At 40.9% G+C, this 27,987-nt stretch overlaps 1 protein-coding gene across 1 annotated transcript in view; it reads right to left on the bottom strand.

The window, feature by feature from the left end:
* The window catches only part of CHD7 (chromodomain helicase DNA binding protein 7), a 2,781,650-nt gene that overhangs the window by 66,494 nt on the left and 2,687,169 nt on the right, over positions 1–27,987 (bottom strand). Inside the window, exons 39-40 of the mRNA XM_044065875.1 lie at positions 20,295–20,522; positions 4,950–5,393 (exon numbers count right to left, since the gene is read on the bottom strand). Of these exons, the coding sequence (XP_043921810.1) occupies positions 4,950–5,393; positions 20,295–20,522 (672 nt within the window). The remainder of the gene's footprint in view (positions 1–4,949; positions 5,394–20,294; positions 20,523–27,987) is intronic.

Here is a 27,987-nt window from a genome sequence, read left to right as displayed (position 1 = left end):
ACACACATATATATATATATATATATATATATATTGCAGTAGCGTTGTCACCTCACAGTTAGAGGTTGCCCATTCGATTCTCAGAGCGTCTTCTGTGTGGCGACATGCGTGAATGGGTGTTCCTTTGTTGAAGGTTGTACGTTAGGCCCGGCAAGCCAGTACGTAAAAATCTACTGCCAATCATTAGCGGCGTTCCGCTGTGGCGACCCCTAACCGGGGAAAGCCGAAAGACACAAACAAATATATATATATATATATATATATATATATATATATATATATATATATATTTACACACACACACACACACACCTATATGGAATTTTCTAAAATAAACAGTACAAGACTGATAGTAAAAATAGAAAAATACCTAAACTGAAAAACATCTAAACAGAAAATATCAACAAAACCTAACCACATTCAAAGCAAACATTTTTGCAGTCCTTGCACCCCCCCCCCCATGACATTTCAGTTTAGATTTTTACTGCTGATCTTTTGGTTTTTTTATAATTTAGGTAATCCTTCATATAATATACAACTGAATACACATGAAAACACAGACTCACAGTAAAGACAGTTGTTGCAATGGTGATAGACAGGTTGACAGACAAGATCAGACAGGAGTCCCCGTGGCTATGACGTTTGCAGATAACACTGTGATATGTAGTGATAGTAGGGATCAAGTTGAGGAGACCCTGGAGAGGTGGAGATATGCTCTCGAGAGGAGAGGAATAAACGTCAGCAAGACTAAGACAGAATATATGTGTGTGAATGAGGAGGACAGAGGAATGGTGAGGATGCAGCGGGTAGAGCTGGCGAAGGTGGATGAGTTTAAATACTTGGGATCAACAGTTCAGAGTAATGGCGAGTGTGGAAGAGAGGTGAAGAAGAGAGTACAGGCAGGGTGGAGAAGACTGTCAGGAGTGATTTGTGACAGACGAGTACCAGTAAGAGTGAAAGGGAAGGTCTACAAGAGGGTAGTGAGACCAGCTACGTTACATGGGTTGGAGACGGTGGCATTGACAAAAAGGCAGGTGTCAGAGCTGGATGTGGCAGAGTTAAATATATTAAGATTTGCACTGGGTGTGTCGAGAGTAGACAGGATTCGAAATAAGTATATTAGAGGGTCAGCCCAGGTTGGACGGTTTGGAGACAAAGCCAGAGAGGCGAGATTGCATTGATTTGGACATGTGCTGAGGAGGGATGTTGGATATATTGGGAAAAGGATGCTAAGGATGAAGCTGCCAAGTAAGAGGAAAAGAGGAAGACCTAAGATAAGGTTTATGGATGTGGTGAGAGAGGACATGCAGGTGGCTGGTGTGACAGAGCAAGATGCAGAGGACAGGAAGAAATGGAAACAGATGATCCGCTGTGGCGACCCCCAATGGGAACAACTGAAAGAAAAAGTAAAAAAGTATACATGAAATTTAAGACGTCCAGCAAGCAATTAGTGAGGAATTTATTAGACTAACATACCGGGGCTTTAAACCCTTACCTGCGGGTTATAAACTATTCTGTTCCGAGAATATTCTTAGGTTATGGCCAGGAAAAACTACCTTCTCCCCTACTTTACTTTTAATCAGATTCAGGCTAACATATTCACTATATGAATCAGACAAACTTTACTTGTTAATGTTGACTGGAAAAAAATAACCCCAAACTAATAAGAAGGGCAGGGGAAGGAATAAGGAGAGACAATAAGGAACTGATCTTGGATTAGAAGGCCAAAGAAAAGAGGAGTTCTAAGAGAACACTGGAGAACCAAAATTGGTGCCTGTAATTTTATCTATACGTCAATACCTATAAATCTTGTGCTTCCTCCTCAATAGATGAAGGCTTTATTATGAGGTGTCCACTGAGGATTTAAAGGTACCTGTAATTTGGCTGTTGCATAACCGTTTTTTTTTTTTTGCAGGGAGGGGGGGGTCCTACTTAATAGGATATTTTAATGTTGATTTGTTTGCATCTGTAAATTAAAGCAGTGTTGACTAAAAAAGAAGTCAGTAGTAGAATCTAGCATTTTACTCCTCTATGGGTACTCTTTCTGTGGCTTCTTGGCTAAGAAAGTCTTCACAGACTGAGAGGTGTCTTTTGTTCCCTGGGGACAGGAAAAAACCCCTGTAAATACTTGGGGTCAACTTCTGAACTGAAGTCAATAACCTGGTTTATGAATGCTGAGTACCTATTGGTCCAGGGACATACTCTCTCCCTCCTCCACAAATAGATCCAAGTGGTCCCTTACGTTTCTTGAGATTGTGGGTGGATGGGAGATAGGGTTTTGATATTGGGAGGGATTTCAGGGGGAGGAGTAGAACCTGGAATGAGTCATAGCTGTCACCTCTATTGGTCACTGCACTGACAGACCTCCATGCTTAATTTTTTGGTGAACTTGCCACTGTTTTGTATAACTTTGGTCCTTCTCTTTGCATTTCTTGCCTTTTTCATTTATGGATGAATGGCCAGCTCTTACAGGGGAAGTTTTGGCTGCATTTGGAATTTGAAGTGAAAAAAGTGCTTGGTGTGCGCGTAGGGTTACCACCTGTCCCACTTTGCGAGGGACAATCCCTCTTTGGACAGTTGTGTCCTGCAAATTAATTGAAAGCATGTCAAATGTCCTGAGATTTTAGGACAAAATTATTTCCTATATTTTGTGTAACAGTTGCATAAAACAGTTATTCTATATCTGAAACACCTAAATGTTATAAGAAACAGAATAAGCAACTACAATGCTACAAGAATAAGCTTTTATTTAGGAAAAAAAAGTGAAGTTCTGTCCTTTGTATTGGGCGTAGTTATGTTTTGCCTTTCCAAATCTGATGTTTGTACCAAAAATGTCCCACTTTGGGCATTTGAAAAGGTGGCAACCCTAGCTGCATGTCCCTCTCTTTTCTCCAACCTATTTAAAGCCTTCTCAGACAGGGTTTCCAAAGAAGTCTATCAAGGGAGAGCAATAAGGAGCTCTACCTTTACATGACCTGGAAGGGAAAATGTCTTCAGCCAGGAATGTCTATGACTCACTGACCCTATAAACTGCTGCCCTGCATGACTAGAGAATAGTCACAATCCCCTTTTCTCTAGGCAAGATAATGTAATTCCAAGCAGGAGGCTGTCTACATGTAAAGTACTGCACAAACTGCAGTTGATTTGTACATCAGTGCCCAAATACTTATGACAATGTGATACACTACTGAAGTGCTACTAAAAACAGACCAACACAGGGACTGACGCTGGGCATGAAGCTATGCTGTCTAATGTGGACTCCCACACTTGCAAGGACAAGGTCCACAAGGCAATGAACAGTCTGTACTTCTGTAACATTTGGGAAGTACCAATAAGCCAAACCAGTGCAGAGAGTTTACCCTAGCTGACAGACTTCCATATTAAAAATGCAACTGCTCAATCTTTAGTGAGAGACTTGAGGGATTTCTCCACATATACCAGTCATACTCTAGGATGCCATAATGTGGGACGGTCAGTGCAGACATTCAATATCCAGGGACACATCTTCCAAGAAGTTGTCAGAAAAGCACATCTTCAGATTAGTGATATGAACCTGAACTTTTACTTAACGAAGGGGAATGTATAAACACAAGGAAATGATGGACACCTCAAGGACAGATCTAAGTCCACCCTCTGAAATCTATTTGGACCATCTTTCTCACTGTGTGGTATGTCTAAATCTTCTCTCTCTATATGTCTGCAAAAGGGGTGAGCATAAAAGCTGGATTTTTTTAAAATGTTTTCTTGGCTGGCTCTTGCTGCTGACCAGTTTGCCCCGAAAGGTCTCACCTTCATTCAGTGGGTCGACTGGACCTGCTTTAGCCACCCCCAAGCTAACCCCCAATCCATGTGTTGGACTGGTTAGGAGGTAGAGGACCTTGGTAAAGTATCATACTAGTGCTGGGATTATTTTTACACCCTACCAATTCCAACCCCTTGCTCACCAGTGACATCCTGTAATGGATATGCAATGGTGCATGCTGGCACATCAGCCCACCTCCATGGCAACTAAACCAATGTTATGGCCTCCATTAGACAAAGTTGCTCTCCCCTCCCCAACTGTTCCTTGGTGGAGATCTACCACAAGATGTGCCAGGGTGTGTGCTATATCCCTGATGATCAGCACACCCATCCTCCTAAGCCAGCAACTAAGACACTTGCACTGATCATCAGACCTTGGTCATATGGGCTGTAGGTGGGTCATCCCCACGTGGTGCTACAGTAAGCTTCTGGCTACTAATCTTAGAATCACAGGAAGACTTCAAGTTGATAAATTAGTACTATGCTAGCTGACCTAGTAAATCATTTTAAGCCTAGCCAGTTTCCCTCAAAGGTGAGAATCAAACCTTGTACACCTTGTGTCTGTGAGGTAAACACCTTAACCATTACACCAACTCACAACCCCTACTTAAGATCTAAGCATGTTAAGCACTGAATCAAGGAATGTTCAATGAACGATTCAAACTCTAATAGCATCAAAAAAATATGAAGAAAGCAGAAGATACTGGATCCTTATTAATTCAGCAAGTGACATCACACAACACAGCAAATGGAGAATAGATCACCACTCAAGTGCTGAAAAACCCAGAAAATTCTGAAATGTGTTGAGTTATGGATATGAAAAATCCACAGTTACTCACTGAAAAAGCTCCAGAGTCCAACCAGACTGCATCTCCATTAATATGAATGAGGGTACTGCATATTTTTTTCTATCCTAAGTCTGCTTTAGACATGCAGACATCCTAAATCACTTGCAAGTCGTCAAAGAAAAACTGTGAAAATACCAGGAAAACAACTGGTTTCACAAATGGTTACACAAAGGCAACTCATTACCATAATTCTCAAACAACAAAGCACAACAGGATACAGTTCCACGGTCATATGGTGAACACCCACTTCAAAACAAGAACTCCATACTTGCAATCTAAATGAAATGCTTAGGAACTCACCACTGCCAATGACGCTCGTCTGTTGCCCATGAAAAGCAGATCAAGCCCTTCTACATTTTTCCTCCTGCCTCTTCTTCTCTTCATTGGAGGATCTCTATCTGCTAATGATCCATTCAGTAGATGTCTTGAGGGAGTGCATGAAAGACCTGCTTGCAGCAACTCCATCTGAGTTCTGAAGGCTTCTGTGACTGGAGTGGAAATATGTGGTAAAACAAACTTAGATGTAACAGAAGAGATATCAGAGGTAGAACTTATTGCATCTCTTGAAGCCTTTGTTAAGTCCACAGCTTTATTTTGTCCATTTTCTGAGCTTGCATTGGATTCTCGCAGCTGAGCAACCATATCCATTAGATTTTTCCTCTTTGCGGCCCTCTCTGCCTCAATTTCAATCTTCCGTCTTCGTCTCCTTCGCTGCCTAGGCATGGAAAGATTCAAAGCACTGTCCTAAAGAGAGAAAGACAAACACAGAAAATGTATTAATGATTCTGGAGCACTGAGTTTAATGTTCTGTATCCCAAACAAAGACTGGTGTGCATCAAACATACACTGCATTAACATTTAAAAGGACTAAGCAAAGGGATAAATAGAACATATAATAGAAATACACTGCACCTCCAGTGACTCCAGAGCTTAAAACGTACCACTTGTTTAGCAGGACATTCATAGTGCGGAACTGTGCCTCCTGACTCCACATAAAACCCTCAGACAAAATCTTAATAGTTACCTACATTACTACCTTTCTTTCATCTGTCGACTCCTTAAAAGTGTCCAAACAAAAAGAGGGAAAAAACTCCCCTTCTCAGTTCTTCCTCAAACAGGAGCCAAGAAAAGGAAAACACTACTCCTGAAACACAATTAACATCAATAAACTGTTTGGATCAAACTATATTCAAATAGGAGTGGGGAGAGTTTCTACTCTTTTGAAGGGGCAGCCTTCTAAGACAGTACAGTTGTGCGAGTCTTACCTACAACAAAAAGAGGAGAGTCACAGTTAACACAGTAGTAATAAAAACAAAAGTGAATCAAAGCCAGAATTGTGGTGGTAGTGTGAGAGCAGCTAAAAACAGAGCTCTGGGCTGAGAACCATTAAAAGCAGTAAAACCCTGCAAACTACTGAAAACTTTTAACAAAAATTTGTTGCTGAACTGTCTGATATTCAGGTCAACAAAAGAAGAAAACTAAAGTAGAAAGGGAGAAGTGGGAAAACTCCCAAGGGGACAAAAAGTAATATGGGAAAAGCAGATGGTAATAGCAATTGTAACTGAAGGAGAAAATTCCTCTTTCCCAAGAAAGACTGATCAAATGCACTCAGATTTTCAAGGTAAATGGCTCCATAAATGCAGCTAAGCAGTAACATCCAGCCATTATGCTTTATATGCCTGTGTTTCTCTCGAAAATTTTTTAATAGTTTTCCTGTCTTTACTGAATGATACCTGTTTTGACTTGTAATACTACCTGTTGATCGTTATACTACCTGTTGATTGCAATGCAAATATTTTTCTTGTAATCCTCTACGTAATGTAACTTTGTATTGTGGAGCTTTTCTCCCTGGGCCTCCACTGAAAATGGGCTCTCGAGCCCAGTGGACCTCCCCGGTCACCAAACTGGAATAAATAAATAAATAACAGAAATAACAAGGCTGAAGGAAATAAATGTTATAACTAGGCACTCAACTGGTATGCAAACTCAGAAAAGGAGATTAAACAAAGTGATGGAAAAACAACTAAAATATGACCAAACGATACATAAACTACCCGATACCAAGGACAGGTCACACAGACATCCTGAGGTTTTACAGCAGCAACAGTACAAATCAAAGAGAATTCTCAAGAATTTATGAGAAAACGCCTCAGCACATAGACTACACACTATATCGCTGTTACTAAAACAGAAATAGTATTGAGTAAATACTCCTAATTTGAGACTGAGGAAAGTGGAGACCTAAAATGATAAAACTGTAGACAAACTAAAAGATGAAATTCTTTGATTTTGTGGGGAAAAAACAACTATCTAAAAATTTAGACACACAAAAGTCTACGTAGATAACTTTTCACTACAAACACAAATGCATTTTTTTCCCTTCCATAAAAATTCTGCAAAGAAATGAACCTAGACTCCAGTTAATATCATGCATTACTTTGAGTCTTCTACCCAATTAGATTAAAAACCTACACAGACCCTCAACAGGCACAAGATAAACAGTCAAAAAGAGTTGGAAGGAGATGGGGACAAAGGAATAAGTAACCAATCTACAACTGCAGAAAAGGAAACTATTCACACTTCAGTTTACTAAAAGAAAATGATGGATAAAAATGAGAGAGATGCAAGAGATTTCATGTGAAATGAAAGACTGCAGAAAAACAATGCACTGGGGATATTGTGTAAGGACAGTACTTAACTGGATACATATTTATACTGACAAGGACGTTAAAAATAACTAAAATGCAAGCTGCAATCCACATAATACTTTAAAAAACATTGACCTCTGTAAGCACCAGAGAGAAAATAACTATTTATTTTATTTGTATTTGTAAAGTATTATAAATACTTATTTTAACTAAAAACTGAAATGCATCTAACTGGAGGGCGGGGTATATGTCAGATGAAAATCCCTTTTGTTTTCAAATTAGAAACTGTGCTATTTTGCTTCCAATTAAGGTTTTATGACAGTGCTGGAAAGATGGTAAAAAAAATGGACGGAAACTTAGATGTGGATAGATAGATAGATATACATACACATACATATAATAATACTCTCTGTTAATGTGTTTACCAGATACAGGAGTAAATAAAACATTATCACATGATGACTGAAAAAGAGATAAGATAACATGATTAACAGCCTTAGACGCAATATGTTTAAACTATTAACTGCATGCAATTGAAGCAAACAGGTTAGGGAGACACTTGAAAAAACAATACACTGGAAACACTGAGTGAGGGCAGTAGTTTAAACGCACAGGAATATATGGTTAAGGATATTTGGTACAACTAAAATGTAAATTGGAGGTGTCTGTAGCTATGAACTGGCATGGATGCACAGGAAGAAAAAAGAAAGGAGAGAACTGCATTTGATTCTTTATGTAGTCTCTACCACTGTTTTTCCTTTTTGACAAAGCCCAAAGCTGGAATCTGAATTTCCAGAGGATGCAAGTGTTGGGTTCAAGTGTCACCCCCCCCCCCAAATCTGTAACCTGGTGAGAATTTCGAGAACCACTGAAGCCATGAAATGCAAGATCCTGAGATACTCTGAAATATTAGATTGATTTGAGAAGATCAGTAAAGCTTCCAATTAAAAATCTGCCTTTTCCAGAGTCAAAGAGGATTCATAAACATTTATCTATAATCCCAGATTGGTCAGAGGAGGAAAAAAAACATTGTAATGACTCTCGACATTTGGGAAAAGATGAGCAAGTCACTTAAATAAGGAAATCTGTGGATGCCATTTAGTTGGTGGTGAATAATGACTGGAGCTAAACACTTTGTAAACACCCTTGGAGCTGTGGATAATACAAAAGGTAATACAGTGAAATGATAATGTGACCCAGAAGGCTTCCCTCTGTCAGAATCCTCCGACATGTCTTCCTCAGGAATACTAAAATTTCTGAGCACAAGGATTAGCAGCCTGTAACAATTGCCTGGCTAAGATAAGAAAATCATTGTTTCTAACAGTCAACATCTCTTCAGATAAACAAGTATGTAACCTTTTATTTTTTCTTTACAGGTTTGGACAAAGACCGACTTGGAGAAGGCAGGTCTGCCTTTCTAGAGGTCTCATTCTCAGGCTACAGTGAGGATCTCCTGGAGTGTCTCCATGACCCAGAAGAGATGATCCTCCTAAGCCTGCATCGAACACTGAACAGCCAAAGAGGAAATGCCTGACACTCAGTTCATAGCAGCTGAAAGGACTACACCAGTGGAAGCTGGAGAGGTAAGTGAGTGGTCTGAAGAACAAATAATGGTCACTAAAGATTGGTAACACCTCAGGCAGTAGTAGGTCAAAGAGCTCTTGTCAAATCGCAGGCTCCTTTAACTTGTTTTTTTTCTCTCTTAGTACAAGGAGAAGACAGAACAGCTGAGCAGATTAAGATCCAAGCTGTAGCCAAAAAGGGTGTCTCAAAGGTAGTACTCTGCTGGGAATTAATCAGTCATAAGTTGTCAAAAAGTGTTCACAAGCAGCACACCTGCACTCACATAGAGTGCCCAATCACACTAATGCATAGGCAAGTACACTAAACTTCTGTCAGAAAACCCCCCTTTTCAAAAACTCATGTTGGACATAAAAAAATGTCATGTGCGTTGTCACACTGTGCACAGAAGCACCAACATACCCCATAATAATCTCTGCCCATACAAAACATTTCCTGATAAAAAACCTTTCATTAAATAAAAGTTTGCAGAAGCAGTACATTTTCTCATATAAAAACAGCCCCAAAATAGTTTACAGCTAAAAACAGTGGTCCTCGAGAGGAAAACTTCCAATATAGGTTCACAGGTTCATAGATGTTTACTAGGCCAACAACCACAAGGGCCTTTTTAAGCCTAGCCAGACCTAATCTGAACAGAGGAGGGGGAACAACCTGGACCTAGAGAGAAAAATGTTCACCCCAACCTTTGGGGCAAGAGTGGAAAGAATACTACAACACTGAATACAATCAAAAATCTACTTTTATGATAAGTGTACGCAACTGTACTATGTTCTTCATGTTTCACTGTTACAGTCCTAACTGATTGGATGACTCCCAAAGCTAATAACAGGGTGGATGGAAAATTTTATGGAGAGGATAGGTTGCCCTGCAAAACTGCAATGACAAACTCAGCTCTAGACTTGGAAAAGACTGGAAGGTGATAGTGTTTGGTGAAGGTATGCACAGAGGACCAAGTAGCTATTTGTAAAATGTCCTTAAGAGCCAACCCTTTAAGAAAGGCATTAGGCAAAGTGCTAGCCTCAGTGGAGTATGATCTGACAAACTCTGGTGGCTTTTTTCTATAGTTGTTGAAGCAAAACAAAATGAAGTGGGGGATCCATTTGGAAATTGTTTGCTTTGATACTGGTCTTCCGTTAGAGTTACAGGCAAAGACCATGTAAAGCTGGTCAAAATTTTCTGACATTGTGTAGGTAGTAACAAGTTATCTATGCAGATCCAGTGAATGGAGACTTCTTTCCCCTTCATTTTGAGGTTTAGGAAAGAAGGTAGGTAGATGGATGGTCTGGTTCAGAGAGATCTCCATAACCACTTTAGGCATAAAGGAGGGGGGCCTGAAGCTCTGACACTCTTCTAGCTGAACTAATGGCTAGCAACAAAGCTGTTTTCCAGGTCAAGAACATGATGTCTGCAGGGGCAGCAGGCTCGAAGGGGGGAAGGTGAGCTTCTCCAAAATTAAAATGAGATCTCATAGAGGAACCTAATGAGCTGTTTCATGAGCGAGTGGGAAAGAGAGGGGGCTGACAGGGCACACAGGCTGAAATGGCTGAAGCATGAAATTTAAGGGAGTAAAAGAGAAAGCCCTTTGTCAAAAAGCTCTGATAACTATGAGAAGACCAGAGGAACCTGACAGTGAAAAGGGTCTGTCCCCTTTGTTTGCACCATACAGTAAATCTCTTCCACTCAACGGAATAAGATTTTCTTGTACTAGGTCTCCTGGCTTCTTTCAGAATGTCCAGGATCTATTTGTCAAGGGATGCCCCCCATCCAAGGGGGTCAAAATATTATCAAAGCTGTCAATTTGAGTGTGTTCAGTTTGGGGTGTATGACACTGCCCTTATTCTGTGTCAACAGGCCCACTTGTTGGGGCAGCAGTCATAGTTTCTTCTTGCTGAGACTGAGTAGTAGGGGATACCAGTGCTGTCTTGGTCAGTCTGGGGCTATAAGAATGACCCTTGTCCCTTTCTCCCTTATTTTCATTAATACCCTGGGGAATTAGGGTGTTGGAGGGAAAGGATACTAGAACAGACCTGTCCAAGGAAAGGAGAAGGCATCCATTCACCAGGCTAACTTGGTTTTGGCCCTTAAGCAAAACTTTTCCAAAGAATAGTTTTCTTTTCTGGCAAAAAGGTTCATCTCTGGCAAACCCCCATTCTCTAGCTAAGCTGAGAAAAACTTCCATTTGCAACTGCTACTTGTAAGGGTCTGACAAGACTCCTGCTTACATGACCGGACAGTTGATTGTTTTACTCCTGGTAGGTACTGAGCCATAAGGTGCAGTCTTAGGAAGTTTGCAGTTTCCCAAAGATCCATGTCTGGGCAACAAAGAGGTTAAGTGTGAGTTCCACTGTTTGGTATTGTCTGTCTTTACTGGAAGTACACCTCATTTCCACTGGTCTTTGGAGGCAACCAAATCTTTTTGGACTGCCAACAGTTCTTTTTGATTGATGTGTGTGTTTTTGAATCGGGTGTCCCATCTGCCTTGAGTCCGTAAGTTGTAGTAAGTCCCCCAGGCTATGTCTGAGGCATCCATGATCTACGTTTAGTTCTGAGGAATTATCCTGCAGGAGAGACCCAGACTGTGGGCAGTGGGCTCGGGCTTACCAAGCAAACTCTTGAGAGAAGGGAGAAGCTTCATCCTGAAGTTGAGGGATTGGGAGTGCTGGCACCATACACTTCAGATACCACTACAGCTTCCCCATGTAGTCTGTCAAGAGTGATCATGAGGATGCAGCGGCCATGTAACCTAAGGCTCTGAGGAACTCCCTGGCAGTAAGTTGGCTCCTGTGAAGATTTTGGAAATAATGTATTAGTAAGGTTTATTTCTATGTATGAAGGAAAGCTTTTTGGACAGAGGAGTCCAACAAAGACCCCAGAAACACAATCCTGTTCATGGAAGTGGTCTGTGACTTTTGGATATTGATGGTGATTCCCCAGGTTTGCTAGGGTTTCTTGGGTGTATAACAAATCCAATTTGAGTTTTTCTAGATTTGTTGCTTGAATGAGGTAGCCATCTACGATGGGATAAATCTAAATGGCCTTTGACCTGCAGAAGGCCATCACTGGAGCCAGGCATTTTGTGGATACCCTGTGTGCAGTAACAAATCAAACTGCAGAGCACAAAAACTGATGATGCTTCTTATCTGCTCTGAAGCATAAGAATCTCCTATGAGTTTTTTCTTTGGAAATGTGGAGGTATGCATCTTTTAGATCTACATTAACCATGTAGGTGTTGGAAAAATCATGGGCAACAATTTTGAATGGTTAACATTTTTAATTTTGGTGCCTGCAAGAATCTGTTGAGCTTTGACAGGTCCAGGCTAGGTCTCCAGGTACTATCTTTTCTTGGAAGTAAGAGCCTTGAGTAAAATCCCTTTCCCTCTAATCTTTTATGTACTGGTTCTATAGTAGCTGAATTTGCTTTCTGGCCTCTGTCTTCTGATTTGGGGGATTGTCTGTTCAGCCTTAGCAAAACTGAGATTGCCTGAACCACAGTTTGTAGCATCTTTTTATGATCTTTAACACCCACTGACCAATGGCAATGAGCGACCATTTTTTTTTTTTAAGACACCAGCCCATCCTCCCAGTCTGGGAAGTGGGGGTAGGGAGGTTGACGTGGAATTTGATGAAAGGAGGGAGCATGGGTGAGTCATAAATGCTCCCTGCTGGGACCCTGCTGATGGATCCTGTAGACTTATAAGAGTCAGGTTATCACAGATTCAGCCGCTGTTGCTGCCTTTACCTCCTGTCCATTCTAGGTCTCTTATGTCTTGGTTTAGTATTGGAGGTCAGAAAGGAGTAGTGTTTGGTAGGATAGTTATGGGTGAAGCTGGGTGGTTGAACCTGAAATTCCTTGACACCCTGCATGGACTTGGCTTTATCCACTATCTTTTTAAGTACTGTTTCAGCCTTCTGACCAAAAAGGTAGTCTTTGTTGAAAGGAGCATCCAAACGACTTAATTTTACATGCTAAGTGAAGGGCTACTGTCTCAGCCAGACATGTCTTTTAATAACTGACCCTGTAGCTGCTGCCATTCTAGACACTTTGAGAGCATCATTGCCCCAGTACAAGGAGTGCTTAGCAACTTGAGTACAGGAACTGCATTTGTCTAACAGTTCCTTAGAGAGCGCCTTATTTTCACTACACACAGATTTTTGCTTCATCTGATCCACAAGTGTCTCCTTATACTCGACCATATGGAACTGGCAACTTAGGGCCCTAATAGAGAAGGTAGCACAAGTGTAATTTCTTTCCAAACTGTCCAGACTTTCTTCATCAGTTGGCAGTAGATTTTTTTGAAGTGCTAGGTTTGGTTTCCTTATGATCCTAAGTCACCACTTCAGGATTTGCTACAGAGTTCTTAAAAAGGTGCCTATGGGAATCAAGAATTTTTAAAAAAATCTGTCTGGCTTCCAAACAGCAGGTGGGAGGGAGTCTGGCTGTAAGGAAGAATCCAACAAGACACCATCCATTACATTCAAGACTGGAGGAATGACAAGAGGATTATGGCTCAGGAATATTTAGGCATTCCTTTACCCTCTTTGATGGAGTGGAATCTTGACCTTCCCATTTGAAGTGTTCCTCAGGGTATGCAGGGTCTCACTAAAAGATATGTCCTCAGGGAGTGAGGCTGAGGCCAAGTTCTCATCACAGTCTGAATCCCAACAGGAAGTCATAGAAAAACCTTCTTCAAAGGTGCATTCCTCATTGCCATCCTCTGACTCAAAATAATCTGAAAAGTCCTGGGGGGGTTTTGTCCCTTTTTGTTTTGCAGATCATCATGCAAGACAGAACCAGGGAGTTTAAGCATATGAATCAGACTACAGTAATCAAATCCTCAGCCAGCCTAACCAGGCCCTGTTGATAGGCCTGAGTTTGGGAGTGGGAGCCAGTTGGCTGAGGCAAGCTGGAAGCAGCCTTTTTAGGTGAGACCATAGGTGTGGGCATATGGGCAACGTCAGCAGTAGGGATGGGATGTGGATGGACGGCCGTATCCTGAGAATGGTGAACTGAGACTATCTCCTGAAGATGGGAGACTCCAGTCTCCCCTTTGACAGATGGAAAATGATCTTTGGAAGCCGGAACCTGTAAAGTGGCTCTGTACCAAAATAATGAGTAAAGTCCTTCAGCCTGTGCAAACGTAGAAGAACCCAGTGGCATATCAGACTCCGAAAGACAGAGACCTCTGACACAACCTCAGTCATTGGAGGGGACTAAAAGTGTCTCGTCTTCTTCAATGATAAGCCTGGATAGACTGTCAGACAATGACCAATTGCTGTCCAGTACCCTATGCTTCGGATGCTTCTTTTACTTCCAGTGAGATCAACCTCAGCCTAACTAATGGAAGATATGGCATGAGAAGGCTCTAATGACACAGTGACGTGCTTAGTTAGAATCTCAGCCCTACCCTTGACAGTCCTACTGTTAAAGCAAGCACTGAACCAACAGTCAGGTGCATTGTGTTCTGGGCCTAAACAAGCTACACAAAAAGAGTGCAAGTCCCAGTGTGCTATCTGCTTGCCATAATAGAGACAATTATTAACTTTCTCTGACATTAGTAAGAAAAGCTCCCTCCATTTGCTTAGATACTAGATTACCAACAAACTTACAGAAATCACACTCTTCAGGAGAACATCCTGAAAAGCCTGCAAAATGAGGAGGAACACTCATCTCCAAAACAATGTGCATGTTGGGCTCGGTCGCAGACATGGTCCCCTGGATAGTTCTCTCTCTGAAATAGCCTCCATCACCCCAGAAGAGAGGAGTCTGTCATGACTGTAACCAGATGAGGGTATAACACGAAAGGACTCCCTGTGGACACCAAGGGTAACTAACCACCTCTTTACCTGATCTTGACAAAACATTGGTCAGAAAAACTAGAAAATTAATTTGATGCGTTAAGCACGACCACTGTACTGCCAGAGTCCACTGCAATGCTCATGTGATACCTGGCCAAAGGGACCAAACAAACAGCCACCATGTAACCCAAGAGCCTGAGAATAAGAGATGTTGGAGGTTTTCTGTAAGCAATGAAGGAACCTGCCAGATTCCAAAGGTCCGATATCCTGGACTCTGGGATACTGTGCCCAAATGGCAAGCTATAAACTCCAAGTTCTGAACTGAATGGAGACTGGACTTTTGGTAGCTGACTGTGATCACTAAGGAACTTAAGCGTCCCTGGCCCTGATTAGGGATGCTCTCTAGGGGGAAATTAGGAACCAATCACACAAGTACAGTAACATCTGGAACCCCTGCAATTTGAGCCAGACTGCTACCACCGCCACACACTTGAAAACCCTGGGGCAGTGATGAGACCGATTAGCAGCACTCTTAGCTGGTAATGATCGGCCCCCAACCAGAAGCATAGAAATCTCCTGAAGCACTTCACAATCTTTATGATGCCAGGCATCCTTGAGACTGAGCACATCAAGCCCTTCCTCAACCCAGGTAAAATGGACTGCACTGTGACAATTTGAAACTTGTTTTGTTTCACAAACAGATTCAATTTGTTCAAATCCAGTACTAGCCTAAGGTCCTTGTTTTTCTTTGGATCCAAAAAGAACCTTGAGTAGATCCTGGATCCTTGTCGATCTGGTGGGACCTCTTGGATGACTCTACTTCCTAGCAGCTTCTAGACTTCAATGGCTGTTGCTCTTCTCTGATGGGGTGGAATATGTGGAAATCATCTAGGAGTTATCCTGGGGACTTGTGAAAATGGAACTGAATAACCTCTGGATACAACTCAACAACCCATGCATCTGAGGTGATGGACCCCAAGCTGTCAGATGTACAGCCAAACGATCCCTGTCTCCAGAGCAGGACAGTTGAGAAACCCTTCAGGGTCTCCTAAAGAGCCTCCCATAGAACCTTTCATAAAAGACACAATTCTGTGAACCACCCCTACCGTGAGGGGGACAGCCATTGTGGGTGGCCCCCTGCTGCACAGGGAGCCCCTCAAGAAGGAGCCTCTTGAAAGGATTGCTGTGATTTCCTAAAAAGATAGGTGTTTTCCCCCTTTATGTTCTGAGAAAACATCTGTGGGGAGCAAAATAAACTCCAATGGCAGAGAGTGTCTTCCCATCTTGCTCACTCCTGGTCAAAATGTCCAACTTTCAGCCCACACAGTGATGAGCCATCAAGTGGGCCATTAACAGAGTGTACCTTAAGGCAATCTGCAAAATCACACCATCTCATCAAGTGTGGTGATGCACACTGATGCTGGTGCCAACCACCCAGAACATGCCATTGTGACATTCTACCTGGAGAATAGACCAAGGAACTCTCCTATGAAATGTCCTTTTAAGTGGCCTTCACCCCAACAGCAGCATCCACAGCAGGACCCTTACTCAAATGTTGCCAATCCTTCGGGGGGGGGGGGGGTTTTCAGGCACTTTGGAGATCAGTTCTACTGTATTGGATCCCTTCCTCACCCTGTGGGTCACCAGGTCAATAAGTGAATCTGAAGCAGGAACTACCCAAATGTGGATGGGCCTACTCAAAGCCCTCCAAAAACAGAGTCCCCTCTGGCTTCTACAGTCCAGCCCCCCTCACTAGCAAAGAAGCTCCAAAAAATTGCCAAGAAACCTTTATGAGGGATTTGGTGACCCCCTCCTTCCTGAGAGTTTGTGTCTTCCATGAGGGACTCCTTGGGTGAATCCAGGTGCTTTCTCTTGCACCACCTCTTACCAGACACTACCCGCCCTGGAGACCCAGGGGTGAAAGTGAAGAGGTTGGAGGCCCTACAGGGAAGGCAGCTTGGAGATCACCAGGGGTGGGCTGTCCTGGAGCAAGCAGAGAAGCAGCTACAGGCACTGATGTGGAAGGGGTGGCCACCAGTCCTGCTAGACTACTCCCTGTCCTGACAGGAGAACATCCTTTCCACTATGTAGAAAGCAGAAGCTGGCTGACCAGACCTATGTTCTAAAGACCCCCCCAAGGACACACAGGACTCCAAAGCCATTCTGCCTTGCCCAATGTCAAGACATGGGTTGAACTATTGAAAGCAAAACCCCTGAGTGGGAGGGATGACCCCCAAACTTGGACCGAACCCAAAACTTAGACCCCTGTCTCAACCTGTTGGCTCCCAAGGTTCACCAGGCTCAGACATGACCAGAATTGAGGAAACAAAGGCAGGGTTGAAACTGGCCAGGCTGTTGGCTCTGATCCTAAGGAATGGAAGACAACCAGTCCTGACCTTGGATCTGTAGAGCCAGAGGGAGAAAACCAAGACAGAGGAGCCAAAGCTTCAGGGCAAGGGCCCAGAGCCAATGGAACGAGGCCTAGCTCCATCTGTGCCTATAATAGGCCTGCATCACCTGCTCCAATTCTGAAGTCTCTAAGCTATCAATGGACTGAATTGACAGAACTGTGGAAAGCACCATGGGGGGGCTTGAAGATCACCAACCAGGCAACAGACCCAATCTACTGGTCTGAGTAGAGGATGTCAAGATCCGACGGAAGGACGTGGATGAAAACTCCCATGGAGCACAGGGAGAATAAGGAGAGAAGGTCTACCTAGGAGGAGTCTCCCTAACCAGAAAAGAGCTCTATACACTAATGGTAGGGGGAAGGTGCCTTGCCAGAGACCGGAGCCAGAGGAGAGAGGACTCGGACACCAGCAATGAAGGCGATCAACTTCGAGGTGTTGGAGCTGAGAAGTGGGACAGTGGGTCTAAGGACTTTCAAATATAACAGGCCAGAAACATTAACAGAAGATGGGCAAAGCAATTATGGCCTCCCATTGAAGCTTTGAGGGTACTTAGCCTGCTTATAACTTGAGTTGTCCCCTTTGCTAGAGGAGGCCATCAAAGAGTTATCCAAAGACAGAAGATTCTGAATCATAAGTTTGGCATCCTCTCATTAATGGCACAAGAGCCAAAGCCTTCACAAATGGCACTAGGGGAGGGGGGCTCATGACCATCCTGGAATGGAAACTTATGTTCTCAAGAAATACACTTTTTAAAGCCTTTATCCATTATCAACCTACCTAACACACACAGAAAAAACAACAAGTCCTAAAAGCGGGAAACAATCTATGCTAACTACAAACAATAACTAGTCAAAAAAAATCACTATACTACAGACGGTTTACTACCAAAATGTTAAAATTTGTTTCAGTGAACACGGAAAGTCGAACATTAAGTTGACTTTCCATGTTGCCAAATGCTAGGAGATCGAGATTACATAACAATGAATGCAAGTGTGCATTTGATGATAGTAACTCGATGGTGTGAGTCGCAGTACAGTGCGGAAAGGGAAATGTATCCCTTTTCTCACTGTAGTGCGATCTTAGAGTTAGAATATTTAATATGCAGAGGGTGTGGGGGGCGCAGAGGGGGAGCTTTCCCCCCTGCTAAGACATGATTGACAGTGTAGGTGTTTCATTTATGTTTGCACCTACACTGCCATCCTGGCGGTTTTTCGACATTAATGTCGAATCTGTTAAATTCGATGAACAGATTCAACATTATAACCTAATTAGTATGCCAGAAGTGTGACGTCATTTTACTTGTATCAAACGTTCAGTGTTCTGAACATTGACATTTTGACAGTAAACCTACTACAGACACACTACACTAACTAACCATTAAGTACAAAAAATAGGTAGAGGAGCAAACTCTCTCAAACAAACCGTATTCACAAAGGATACAATGAACAAATGACTGAGCTGCTTTCTGGAATGGAGGCAAACTAGATCTGAGGTAGCTCTACTAGAGCGGGGGAGTTATGGGTAGAAGAAGCGGAGCTCAAGCTAAAACCTTGGAAGCTGGCTGGCATTTGAAATGTGTTGGATCCGAAAACCCACAGGTTGTTATCCAGATGGAAAAGACAACTTCGGATCAGTTATTAATGAACGGAGTACACTACAGGGAGATAAGCACTTACTAAATGGAGAGCCTGGACTGACTGTAGGCACAATCTAAGGCTATCTTTGTTTTGAAGTGGATATAGAGAACAGACATACTTGCCCCTCCCTTTGGAGTTGTTTTTCTTGGAATTTATATCAGAATAAGACACGCTAATGCTAAAAATCTTTGGAAAAGGTTGGATTGGCAGTTGCTGGTGGCCTTTTTCATTAGTCACCACTTGACTAGGATTTATTTTCTTTTGTTTCATAGGTAAATACAGAGCTAGCTGCCCTTTTGGGCCATTTTAAGTCTTGTCGATCTCCCTCAAAGGTGAGACTCAAAACTGTACCATGTGCCTGTAAGGTAAACTTAACCATTATGGCAACCACAACCTCTCTCTGTTGTTTAATAACCTCTATTAATTAATTATATTCGAATCCAATAAAGTACTCCGTGTTGTCTACACAAATTAATTTTTAATATAATGAAAAAAATGTATGTTTTGTGTATACTGATGCATTTAATTTACCTTGCTTACCTGGTTAAGTGAACTTGTGATTCTCTGACCCCTTTCAAACATAGAATGGGCCACAACAGGAAGGGTACCAACCAATCAATGAGCATTTTGGGGAGTTGAAAGAAAAAGTACCTGTAGACAACCAGTGCAAGCATGGGAAAAACATGGAAAACTCCAGACAGTGAAAAGAGGTCAACATTGAACTCAAAAGTATAGAGCTGTGAGGAAGAGATATCAACACTAAGCCACCCTGCTTGTCAATGTAACAAAAGCAATGTGAATTTCAAATACTAATGGTAATTTTCAACAAGTCTCCTTTTTTTAAGGATAAACTCCTGCCCTCCCCCCCCGGACATAAAGCCCTGCCTCTTAATGGCCCATTCATTCCTCTTAATGCCTGGATACTAGGATCCCAGCATAGGAAGGTGACAGCCAGGGACTACCACCTTTCATAACACAGCATGACTTACTCCCCTCCATACTCCTACCACCACAACCCCAGCCCCCTCTGCAATTCTGTGCACCTGCAATTCAATCTAGTATGTTTATGGCCATCTTTCATAAGTCAACACTTCACAGTCTTTAGTTGCAACTACTGAGGTTTTGGGTCTTTATCCAAGTGGAGCTCTTGTGGCAGGATTTCATCAGCATACTCTTCCCCCATCTTCCACATGGAAGAAAAATACTAACCAGCATCGGCCAACTCAAACCCATCTCCCCACAATTCACTCCTTAGGGTATGCTCCACCAGCTGAACTATTGTAGTCTTGGTGTAGTCAGGGTAAGTGGTAGTTTTTTTCTTTTTGTTAAATGGGTTTTCTCTATCAATAGTGGAAAGTGTGCAACAAGAGTGTGTTGCCAGAATTCATAAGGTTTAGAAAACCTTCACTGAAGAACTACTTTATAGAAACAGAAATAGAACCAAGATCCTGCAAGGACATGCTGAAAGAGACTGCTTGGAGACGCTGGATAACTTGTAAAGGGAGCAGTTTAAACATAGGACACAGATACAACTTCTGAATGTCAAACAGCGCTACAAAGAAAACAACTTGCCTTTACCAGCTGTGGAGAACTGCTTATCTCTTCACTACCACTATAGTTTCCTTGTGCAACCATAGAGAGCTCTGCAAAACTCTTTCTCTGTAGTGGGCTGTCCAGCACAGTAGGTGTATATCCTGGCAACAGACCTTGGAAGTCAAACAGCTGCCGTCTGTTTGTAGGCCATGCTCCCTTCAATACAGTTTCACAGACTGTATCTAAACGATTGATCATTACCCGATCCTGTCAAAACAAGCACACAAAATCAGACCATTAGGCAAGAGATTTGTAGGATCAACTTATCAAACAAACAGTACTCCACAACAGACCATTACTTAAAAAATACAGCTCATTTGCTGCTACCCCTGCAGTATAATGTAAAGAAACAATAGCAATTCTGTCAAAAATAACCAAAATTCAAATTAAAATGTCAAAATGTGCAGCCATTTTAATTTCTTTCCAAATTGTTTCAGTTATACAGAGATGCATTAACAAAAAAGCAATACATCTCAAATAGTGAATATTCCAAGCCCGCTAGCTGTAACAATAAAGGGTATCCTCCGTTAAGTCTTGAAAGTAACAACACTTCACCACCTCTCGAAATATCTTAAAAAATCTTCAAAAAAGTTCCCGGAACATGAAGTCACAGCCAAAAAGTTTTATTTAACTCCACACAGCAAACAACAAACAAGATTGAACGCGCTTTCGTCTGTTAGACTTCCTCAGAATCACATGATTGCAAAAATACTTTACTATTATATAGTATCACATTATTGTTAATTGATACTTAACACAATACTTAATTGACCACACCATGACTACTTCAGTTAACAACAGAATCTGAAAATGTTCACATTTGAAACCTAAAAACAGTCTAAGTGTATTGTATACTATGCCTAAAAACACTTTTAAAACCTTTAAAAAAGAAGACTCATTTTATAAAAATATAAATGTGTATATATGTACAATTTGTATATAGTATATATACCCAATAGTTAATCAAATAGTTAAACAATATATAAATATTTGATGTAAATAAATATATAAATATATGAATATATAGCATATGTTAAAATCTAACTATGATGTTTTAAAAAACCATAAAGGTATATAATATTAATTGATGTATGAGGAATGTGTATCATCATCTCATACAACTATTATTTAACTTGAGATTTAGGGTTATTTGCTAAAAGTTTCAGTGCAGGTTTTATGGAGAGATGGTCATTTAATCCCATATGGCCGCAGGCATCTAACCTAAGTTGCCATATGAGTTCCCTATACTCCAATAGGGTTTCCCAGTCACCCCCCTTGTCATTTTTCTTCACATGTTCTAATATCCAAAATTTTATATTAGCTCTTTCACATGCCTGGGTGTGTCTAAATAAAGCATTGTTTTCGTTCTTTTTGTTTATATCTCTCATATGTTCGTAAATCCGTTGCCTAAGGTGCCTTTCTGTTTTGCCCACATAGTATTTCCCACATGCCAAACAGTATGCCAGATATACCACACCCTTGGTGTAACAAGTGTGGTATCCAGAACTTTTCAACCTGGTACCTATGCCCCTAAGAAATAGCTCCTTTTCACCTGCAATAAAAGAACATTGACCACATCTACCACATTTGTGTGCTCCAAGTTTTACTTGTGTTCCACCCCTCTCATGAAAATTCTTTTTCGTTTCAAACAGCTTTTTGAGATTGGTGTTTTTCCGATAACAAACTTTTAAGGGTTGTTTAAATATATACGATTTATCATTCATTCTGGAAAAGATTTTCCAGACCTCATGTAAACCATCCCTTATCCAACTAATCCCTTTAAAGTATGTAAGGGTTAGACGTAAAGCATTGTCATCCTTGGATGGTTTGGTCTCTCTGTCCGTTTGATTATTTCTCATATTGGTTACATTTACTGGATACCTTAACAATGGCAAGTATACAGATTTACGTTTCTTTAGAACTTCTTTCCTCACCCCTTTTATTAATTCTGGGGGGTAGCCTCTTTCCTTAAACAAATTGTATATAAAACCCATTTCTTCTCTACATTCCGTCTCTTCAGTAGTCATTCTCGACGCCCTAATCATTTGTCCCTTTATTATATTTCTTTTCAAATGTTGGGGATGGTCGCTTTTGTAGTGTATATATGAATTGGAGAAACATTCCTTCCTATGAATCCTCGATTTGTATGTCTTTCCCTTTTTATTTTTCATAAAGTTTACATCAAGATAATTTACGTAATCTACATTATATTGATACGTAAATTCAAGAAACTTGGTAGTAGTGTGTAGATACTTAATGAATTCGTCTATCTGTTCTGGTGTCCCCTTCCATAAAATAAAAATGTCGTCCAAAAATCGAACATATTTCTCTATCTGTTCGTAAAATGTTGATTTGAACACATATTCCAATTCCCAAAAAAGCATCACTATATTGGCATAGATGGGGGCACAGGCAGAACCCATTGCCACCCCATCAATTTGGTGATATATATCACCCTGGAAATAAATAAAATTATTTTTCAAGACTAGTTCCATATTTTCCAGGACTAGTCTGAATTCTGCATTATTCAGGAATTTGAAACTGGTCAACATTTGTTCAAACCATACCAACCCTATGTCCTGGGGTATAACTGAGAACAGATCCTTTACGTCGACTGTAACAAACAAAAAATTGTCGTTGTATGGGATATTATTAAATTTCACCAAAAAATCCCAAGAGTCGATCAAAATATGTTCGTAACTTCTGTAGAATTCTTTCAATTTTGTATCTACATATATGGCTAATGTTTGTGTCTTGGAACACTGTGATGTTACTATCGGTCTCAAAGGGGGGTTGTTCACATGTTTATGTATCTTAGGGATGCCAAATATCTCAGGAATAACTGGTTTTTGTACCCTGAGAAAATTGTAAAGTTCTAAATCAAGAAGTCCTTGCAACAGATTAACTTCCAGCCAGAGATCAATTCTCCTGTAGTAAATGTTCATCTCGTTCCTGGAAGCAATTTGATATCTGTTATGATTGTTCAAAATTCCCAACATTTTCTGTGTGTAGTCCCAATGGTCCATTAGGACCACACCACCCCCCTTGTCGGGTTTCATAATTCTGATTTTATCATTCTGTTGTAGCTTCCCCAAGATATTAATCTCCTCACCTGTTAAATTTCTAAAATTCACAGTGTCATTTGTTCTCCCTTCAAAACCTTCCCTAACCATATTCAAAGCAAAGGACTCAAAATTGAAAAAAGCAATACATCTCATACAGACAAGCTAAAATTTTATGTGACTGACAACAAAAAATAACTTTTTCAGGATGCACCACTAAAATTTGCAGACTGGTGTTATACCAAGGTGCAAATCTATGGATGGGATTTCAAAGGCATGGCATGCAGTACACAGGACTAGTACTCTGCAAGTGCCAGGAAAAAAATGTGACTTGCAAAAAACACCAAGGATGGATCGGACTCTATAAAAATATATGCTTTCTGTTTATGGTGGACAACGCATGAAAATGAACAGCAGTGCATGACCAGTGCTGTTAACAGTTCAAAGTCCCACAAAAATCAAAGGCCAACTCCCAGTACAGCATTACAACAGATAAAGTCCCCCAGGCGGGAAATGCACACAGTTACCCCTCAGCCACAAGCCAATTTCAAAATGCATATAGCTTAACCTACAGACAACAGAGCACTGAACTGCAAACATATCATTGCACAGTAGGTGGCCAAATATACAGGGCTATAGGGAAGATGTAACTGTTAAAGAAAATGTAAATCGTAAATGTAAGTAATCCACTGCTGCTGTAGCACCCCTTACCTCCATGTGCAAATGTGAGTTGTGCACCTTATACAGCCTTGAAACACAGCAGCAGTGATCTTACACATAAACCAGCAAACAAGGCACAGATCAAGCCCAGTATATGCAGGAATGCAGAAGCTTTATGCAGAGCCAAAACTTTATGAAACAAGTCACTAATTCCTGTAACTTTTGCATTCCTCAGTTGTTTAGCCCCACCCCCTGCTCCAGACTGTGACTGCATAATACACACACACACACACACACACACACACACACACACACACACACAAAACGACATGTATTCAGCACTGATAAAAATACCCTGAACACAATTCCACACACACTCACTTTCACTGTGTACCTTGTGATGTAGTCTCACTTTCACAGCTAGACAGTCTGTGCACATACATGACAGTGAAAAAAGAATTCATCACCAGCCCACTTTACATCTCTTAGAAGACCAAGAAGACTGCTTCTGCTGTGCACCTTGTGCCTCTAACTTGAGGTAGCACCCAATGGAGGTAGTCTGGCTCTCAACTATGCTATTAATTCTGAATATGTGCCAAAACACAAAAGAAACACATTATGTATTGCACACCTGAAGATTTTAAGCTTCTGATTCATAACTCTCAACTGTCCAGATTTTTGGCTTATATTTTTGGTCTGTTCCTCATAAAATCTGTTGTTTTCTGGCAAATCACTGGGATGATCTGACAACTGAAGTCAGTAAATAATAGCATACATTTGAGTTTCAGACTTCAAATCCTTCAAAAAACTTTTGTTAAAGCCTGTAAATCTAGCAACTTTTTAAGTTTATATGAGCAATATTTAAAAACTGTCGCTATTTTTATGTCCCATTTTGTCAGGTTTTGCCCAGATTTCTTGCAGTAACAGGTTGACAAGTGTGTTCTGATTCCATGTCTGGTTAGTCCCGTACCCCACCCCCACACACACACATACACAAGCCTTTTTGTACAAAGGGTCTTACATGAGGATGTTTAATTCTGAGCTCCTAAGGAGGACAATAAACCCTTTCATAGACAGCACTTTTCAATACACGTGAAATCTACACAAGCTCTAGTTGGCATATGAGGTTTGAGAGAGCCAAGCAAAGGTGAAAAAGTGAAGAGCAAAACAGAAAACATTTGACAAACTGCAAGGGAGAAGTACCTTCAGTAGCAAACAGCAGGGAAAAACATTGTGAAGGGAGTATGAAAGACATATTCAAGCCATTAAAATCAACCAAATACATGAAGTATTTAAAATAAGTGGCACTCTAGAGAACTATATAGCCTTCAACAATAAACTGATACAAGAAACACTAACCAGACATTCTGATATTGCCACATGTCAAGCCTCACAGCAGAATATTTTATTTATTTATTATTTATTTATTGATTTCCAGTTTGATAACCAGGGAGGTCCACTGGGCTCAAGGAGCCCGTTTTCAGTGGAGGCCCGGGGAGAAAAGCTCCATATTACATACAAGAAAATCAAACTTATGATTATTTAAAACAAATGAAGAATTAAATACTGAGATATAGCAAAATACAATAAAAAAATGAATACTCTTCATGACATGTATGCAGTTGCTTAGAGAGCCATTTGCACAGCATAAAGTTGAACTGAGGCAGTGGAATACGCTGACAAATATTTAAAAACTATGAAATTGTAGGTCTTCTGTTAGTAGTTGCAAAGACTGAATATTTGAAAGATAGAAGTCTAGGTTTAGTAGTACGTGGAAGAAATAAAGGAGGAAAATGCAATGTGTACCAAGTATACACCCGGGTCCCATCCCTTTAGGTCAGCCTTTAAGGAGATCGGAGAGGATCCAAAAACAAAGGCACAACCACAGGACCATAAGTTAAAAAACTGGAGGATGGGAGATGTCCTTGTGGATTTTTGGGAAGTGTAGGTTACCAGGGGGACCAACATCATCCACCCCAGAACTACTCCGGGAGAGGGAGATGGGTGAACGGGCAACAGACCAGATAAGGCAAGTTTTAGATATTAACAACAGTGGGATCTATTATACTTGATGACCACCAGGATTTTAAAATTTATAATCTAAGTAACGTGGAAGTTACAAAAGAATGGGCGAACTTGTTTCAGAAAGGATTAAATTTCGTGCCCTATAAGAAATTTAACACGGAAAAAACCCTTTTAGATGTTATGCACTATACTAGAAAATTGAACTTGAGTGTTAATATGAGTGAAACTGGGAACAGTTATACCACTAACAACTTATTTGTCGGATGTAAAAAATTAAGTACATATAATTCTCCATTGCATCCCACCTTACAGTTATTTCAAGGTATTTGTATGAAGGATATCAGGGATTTAATTAGGAAAAAAGACAGTATTAGACTGTCTAATTTAACTGAGGATGAGACCAGCCTTCTTGACAGTATCTCTAACAACAGGCAGAGGTGGTTTGGTTGTCATGGACCAAGAGAGGTACATAGACTGTATGTTAGAACACCTTCTTGGAGATGGATATGCACAAATATCAGGCAACAAATTAGACATTGCGTACAGTCATGTGGACATGGTCCTTACTGACTTATTCTTTAACAATCAGATATCCGGAGAAGAATTGTATTTTTTGTACACAGAAACATCCCCGGATCCCAAAAATCCACAAGGACATCTCCCATCCTCCATTAAGGCCCATAGTGGATGCGAAAGGGTCAAAGACTATTAGCATTGCTAAATTCTTGGACCATAAGTTAAAAAACTGTTTGAAGTCCATTTATTTATATTATCAAAGACTCATGGGACTGTCTTAAAAAATCAAGCAAGAACTCTTTTGTAGTAACATCATTTTCACAACAATTGATATCAAAGACTTATTCAATGTCATTCCGCATTCGGAAGGCATTGAATTGTTTTATGATTTTTTGTGTCAGCACACATTTTCTCATACCAGGATTCTCACACTTAGGACTCTAATGGAACTAGTCCTGGAAAACAGTTTCCTGATATTTGAGGGACATCTTTTTAAACAAAAATCTGGTATAGCGATGGGGGCAGCCTGTGCACCAATTTTTGCCAATATTGTCCTGACCCAATGGGAATTGTCAAGTATTTACATCCGAATGGATGTCATTACTGTTCTTTTTATGGACAGTACCTGGATGACATCCTTATTTTCTGGAGGGGGATCAGGAGTTGTCTGAATTTATACTGTTTCTTAACTCCAGCACTACCTTTTGAAGTTTACCATGGTGACCCACACTGAATCCATCAGTTATTTAGATATACAGATTTCTAAAGATTTGGTGAATAACCAGTTTTATTCAAAATTTTCAGAAAACCAACATACTCGAACACCCTTCTCCATTTCGAGAGCGGGCATCCCCTTCATCAAAAAAGATCTTTAAGGACAAGGTGTAAGATTGGCCCGCATGATCAGTAGAATTGATGATTTTTATAAGGAAAGGGATGTTTTATTGAGTATGTTGGTTAATAGGGGGTAACACCCTGAAGAATTTGTGAAACCATTACTTGATGAAGTAACCAAAAAGAGAGTGGACGGTTATTTCTATCCATTGTTAGGTTTGGATATTTCCAAACTCTGTGCACCCACAGATAGTAAGGTTCTGACAACTGCTCTATTTAAACATGGACTTACTCTCACCTATAATCCACAATTCTCATTGATACAAGACCTTGGGGGGGGGGGGGGTAACACCCTGAAGATTTTGTGAAACCATTACTTGATGAAGTAACCAAAAAGAGAGTGGACAGTTATTTCTATCCATTGTTAGGTTTGGATATTTCCAAACTCTGTGCACCCACAGATAGCAAGGTTCTGACAACTGCTCTATTTAAACATGGACTTACTCTCACCTATAATCCACAATTCTCATTGATACAAGACCTTGGGGGGGGGGGTAGGTGACACCCCTGTTATA

This window comes from Protopterus annectens, chromosome 3.part0 (genome assembly GCF_019279795.1).
Source record: "Protopterus annectens isolate FY-2018-M chromosome 3.part0, PAN1.0, whole genome shotgun sequence".
NCBI classification, from domain to species: Eukaryota; Metazoa; Chordata; order Ceratodontiformes; family Protopteridae; genus Protopterus; species Protopterus annectens.
This window is presented reverse-complemented; position numbering and strand designations above follow the sequence as displayed.